The following is a 2,171-nucleotide window of genomic DNA, read 5'->3' as shown; positions in this document are numbered from 1 at the left end:
TTCGGACATAAATATATATATGTATATATATATATACATATATATATATATATATGTATATATATATATAAGTACTGTACTGCTCCAGTTCAGAGGGAAATGTGTTCATAAAAACACATGACAAACTATTAATAAACCTAATTATTAATCAGTGACTGTTATGATGAAGAATTAAGTCATTTTTAATGCAAAAATGCCTGAAACATTACATGGTTTCAGCTTCTCCAATATTTGCTGCTTTTCTTGTTTTTATATTACAGTAAACGGAATAATGTTGTTGTAAGTTTGGACAAAACGAGACTTTAATTGTGATTATAATACAGAATAACAAATGGGTTGATCAAGACAGATTACTTCATCCACTGTTGATGGTGAGTGGAAATGCTAATGCACACTTTAGATTAATTTCACATAAAAAAGCATATTAAAGAGATATTCCCCTACATCCTTACCTCTGTCAGAGGCTGCAGCGCGCTCCAGTTTAAAGCTGGTATCATATGAAACTACACAACCTAACGCATCCATTGGTACCAACCATGTCATGCTAGCATGTCAGTAAGGGGGCTGAGTAACGCTCCAAAGTTGGGCTATATTTTGGCGATAGAAAAACTGGCTTAACCATTTCCAAAGGGATCCCTTGACCTCTGACTTCAAGATATCTGAATGAAAATGGGGACCCACAAGTCTCCCATTAGCAGACACTTTATGCTAATCCCATGCAGTGTTTTGCATGTGGTGTAAATGTGTTAATTTAGTGAATTTGAATATTCCTGCATACTAGAGTCCATAAACAGTGTTGGAATTGCAGAAACTGGGAATAACTGGAAAGCTGAGACACATAATTCATCCACCGCTGCATAAATGGTTTTGGTATCGGCACTAACAGATCTTTGAGCTCTTCTCCCAGCGGCGTCCCTCGGTGGACTTATATAACCGTGTGCTCTCTGCATTCTCCCCTCCTTGGCTCAGTGGGCAGGAGACAGTTTGTGAGCTTCGACAGCGCTCAGGTGGCCAGCAGTGTGCTCGGCTGTGAGGGAGAGGAGCTGCACACGGCCGTCTTCAAACATCACCTCCGACAGCTGCTGCAGAGAGCCACCGGGGGCAGCAGAGAGAGAGCTGCAGAGGCCGAGGAGGGTGAGACAGACACACACACACTCTCTCTCTAAAGGCATTGCTATTGGGAGGCACAAGCAGGACTAACCAGGGCAGGCCCGAGGTTGAGGGAGGTGATACTGAAATCAGATTGAGGATGCTTCCAGTGCTAACGAGATTTTAAAGCTATAATCTGTAACATTTCCTCATTAAACAGTTTATAAACTCTATCTCTATGTTCTATATGTAGTTAAGTTGTGTTCTTACACCAACAATGTTCAGGTTCAAACTCATCATAAAGGTCTAAAGGTTTGTAGGTCAGGTCTCTTCAGAATTACACAACTTCCTTATAATGATCTGTCACATATTCTACCTTAATAATTCAGCCTCTGCAATTTGCAATTTTAAATAATATTTCGATTAATTGTGCAGCCCGAGTCTTCGTTCATGCCCACTGGTTCTGGTCTCTGCAGGTCCCAGGCTGACCGCTGCTCAGTGCGTTGAAGGAATGGCGGCTGGACTCTATGAAGAACTCTTCACTGCTGTAGTCTCACTTATCAACAGGTAAGGATGCATCAGCAGGTCGTTATTAACAAGAAAACCTCAAAATAAACTGAAATTACATCACACACATCCTACAGCTCAACTCGTGAGTTTAATTCGCTCTAATTTACATATTTGTTCTGGATCTAAAGCTGTTGGCATTTTCTGTTTAGTTAACTACTGAAACAAACAGTGTTGGGCCATGAAAGGAATTACCTTTTGATTTCTCTACTGTAGTTGAACCCCCTTTGACCAACCCTGTATCCATGTTCTCTCATCCCGCAGCCACACATTTAACCTTTGTGTAGTGCAAAGTGCAAAAGTGTTTTTACATGTGAGCTATGTTTGCACTTTCACAATTAATATTGGGATTTTTTTTCCTAAACAAACCTCAATTGAGGGGCATTATATGTGTGGCTATCGCTCAACACCATGCCAGCAAATGCCACTGCAGAGAAAAACAGCAATTTTACCTCGCACATCATCCCAACTTTATTCAAAGTGAACAGAAACAGAATAAAACCGTCTCTGTTAGT

General features: G+C 40.5%; 1 protein-coding gene across 1 annotated transcript in view; it reads left to right on the top strand.

Annotated features, from left to right (window-relative positions):
- The window catches only part of LOC118332365 (unconventional myosin-XVIIIb), a gene marked incomplete in the record, with an annotated part of 30,896 nt that overhangs the window by 6,392 nt on the left and 22,333 nt on the right, over positions 1-2,171 (top strand). Inside the window, 2 exon segments of the mRNA XM_035667608.1 lie at positions 970-1,134; positions 1,566-1,656. Coding sequence (XP_035523501.1) covers positions 970-1,134; positions 1,566-1,656 — 256 coding nt within the window.

This window comes from Morone saxatilis, unplaced genomic scaffold (genome assembly GCF_004916995.1).
Source record: "Morone saxatilis isolate NCDOM2014 unplaced genomic scaffold, NCSU_SB_2.0 Contig21, whole genome shotgun sequence".
Taxonomy (NCBI): domain Eukaryota; kingdom Metazoa; phylum Chordata; class Actinopteri; family Moronidae; genus Morone; species Morone saxatilis.
Note: the sequence above shows the minus strand (reverse complement) of the source record. Positions and strands in the feature narration are given on the sequence as shown.